The following is a 2,261-nucleotide window of genomic DNA, read 5'->3' as shown; positions in this document are numbered from 1 at the left end:
TCTTAGAATCATAGAATCATAGAATGTTTAGGGTTGGAAGGGACCACTAGTGGTCATCTAGTCCAACCCCCCTGCAGTGAGCAGGGACACTGCTAACTAGATCAGGTTGCTCAGAGCCCCATCCAACCTGGCCTTGAATGTTTCCAGGGATGGGGCCTCCACTACCTCTCTGGGCAACCTGTTCCAGTGTTTTACCACCCTCATTGTAAAAAATTTCTTCCTTACCTCTAGCCTGAACCTACCCTGTTCTAGTTTAAAACCATTTCCCCTTGTCCTAACACAGCTGGCCCTACTAAAAAGACGTTCCCCATCTTTCCTATAGGCCCCCTTTAGGTACTGGAAGGCCGCAATCAGGTCTCCCCGCAGCCTTCTCTTCTCCAGGCTGAACAAGCCCAATAATTGACAGAAGTAAAAGATTAAGGCAAAACAGCCGACGACCCTCCCCGTTACGGCATTTTGTGATGGTTTGCTCTTTGGTCGCTTGTTCCACCTGCAATTCTGCTTTGATTTCTCATCAGTGACTTTAATTTCTAAGTTCTTCCCTTTTTTTTTCCCCCCCTGTGGATTCAGGGCAGAAACAACATGTTCCATACCCTGCTCATGTTTCTGTACATCATCAAGACAAAAGAATCCGGGATGCTCGGGTAAGTACCCGATGTTACGTGTCATTGCGCCGCTGATTTGGGACCGGAGAGTCCTGTTCTTGAACCGCCTTGTCTGAAATAGAATCATAGAATTCTGTGATTCTACGAAATGGCTGCGGCGGGAGGATAATTAATGCCGTTAAAATCATCATCTCAGTCCAAACAGTGGCAGCTTTGTTCATCGAATCGGGGAACTCTTCGGTTCGTGAGCCACGAAAGCAACGTCCAGGCTTCCCGGCTCACGGCGACGCCCGGCGCCTTACCTGCGTCTTAAAACGCCGGAGCGCGGGATTGAGAGCTTTTCGTTTCGTGGTTTTAAACGGGCGCTGGGATTTACGTGCGGTGTCTTAGAACAACTTGTGGCTTTCCAGGCGCGTAAACCTCGGCTTGTCGGGAGTCAACGTTCTGTGGATTTTTGGAGAGTAACGTCTGCGGCGGGATCAGAGGAACGACGCTGCCCCCGGCGAGATGAACTGAGCGGCGGCGGCACGTTGTCGACGTAAGCACGGGACTTGCTACGAACCGGGATCGTCTGAGCCCGGCTTTGTGGGCAGAGGGGGAGCGCTTGTCGTTCCCTGCGGGTTTTGTGACGGAATTCTTTAAAACACCTCACCGTCGAAATGCTTCTGCGTTTGAGTGCCAGGCGGGCTTTCTCCTTCCAGCTCCTCTCGAAAAAACCCTTTGCTGCTTCTCTTCCACGGACCAGCGCCGGCACCACTTAACTGAGCTTAACTGATCTCGGGACTAAAATCCAACCACCCTGGAGGGCCGGAACGGCTCTCCCGAGGTGGTGCGCAGCTGCGAGCGGGTTGTGATGTGGGCCGAGGCAGCGGTCGGGCCGACACCAGGGTCCCAGCGATTCCAGCCAGGCCTGAGAGGAGCCGAGTCCAAGTTCAGACTCGGTTTGCTCCGGTTTGTTCCCTATGACAAGAAAACAGGAATTTTTTAATCCCTGCTTCGTGGCGTCATTGGGTTTTCAGACCCCACGAGACGTCCTGGGGGTCTGCCCTGCAGGCGTGATGGAAGGAGAAAACCCTCTGTGACGTGCTGCTTTCAGTGAATAAGATTTTTATTTGAGATTACAAAGAGAAGTTCCACACAGGAGAGCTTTGGTGCTGCCACTGTTCTTGTAATGCCAGAGTGAATTCATTTCAGGAATTCTCTAATCTGTCCCTTTTCGTAAAAAAAGAAGAGTTTTTTAAAGGATTTTTTTTTTTTTTTAGTTTTTTTTTTCTTTTTAAGTTTCTTTTCTTTTTAAGTTTCTTTTCTTTTTAAGTTTCTTTTCTTTTTAAGTTTCTTTTCTTTTTAAGTTTCTTTTCTTTTTAAGTTTCTTTTCTTTTCTTTTTAAGTTTTTTTCCTTTTCTTTTTAAGTTTTTTTCCTTTTTCCTTAACACAATAGGCACACCACCCAGCCTTGGTGGCCCTGCAAGCTCCCAGGCCCCGGCTGCCTTCAGCACAAGCCCAGCCTTGCTGTTCAGTTTATTATTAGTGTTCCCACCAGCTTTTTTGCCCCCAGACACCTCCCGGCCTGGCACACGGCTCCAGCGCGGCAGACCGGGCCCCACAGACCCGCCGGCTCTTTCAAGCCCCCGCTTTCGGGGCCGCGCCTTTTGGGGG

The 2,261-nt window shown here is 49.9% G+C and overlaps 1 protein-coding gene across 1 annotated transcript in view; it reads left to right on the top strand.

Moving 5' to 3' along the window:
• TMEM209 (transmembrane protein 209) overlaps positions 1-1,111 on the top strand; it is a 10,907-nt gene extending 9,796 nt beyond the window's left edge. Inside the window, 2 exon segments of the mRNA XM_009635699.2 lie at positions 571-644; positions 1,016-1,111. Of these exon segments, the coding sequence (XP_009633994.1) occupies positions 571-644; positions 1,016-1,070 (129 nt within the window). The 3' untranslated portion in view covers positions 1,071-1,111.
• The last annotated feature ends 1,150 nt before the right edge of the window (positions 1,112-2,261 follow it).

Source organism: Egretta garzetta, unplaced genomic scaffold (assembly GCF_000687185.1).
Source record: "Egretta garzetta isolate BGI_Z169 unplaced genomic scaffold, ASM68718v1 scaffold733, whole genome shotgun sequence".
Classification (NCBI taxonomy): Eukaryota; Metazoa; Chordata; class Aves; order Pelecaniformes; family Ardeidae; genus Egretta; species Egretta garzetta.
The sequence above is the reverse complement of the archived record's forward strand: the minus strand, read 5'-3'. Positions and strand labels throughout refer to the sequence as shown.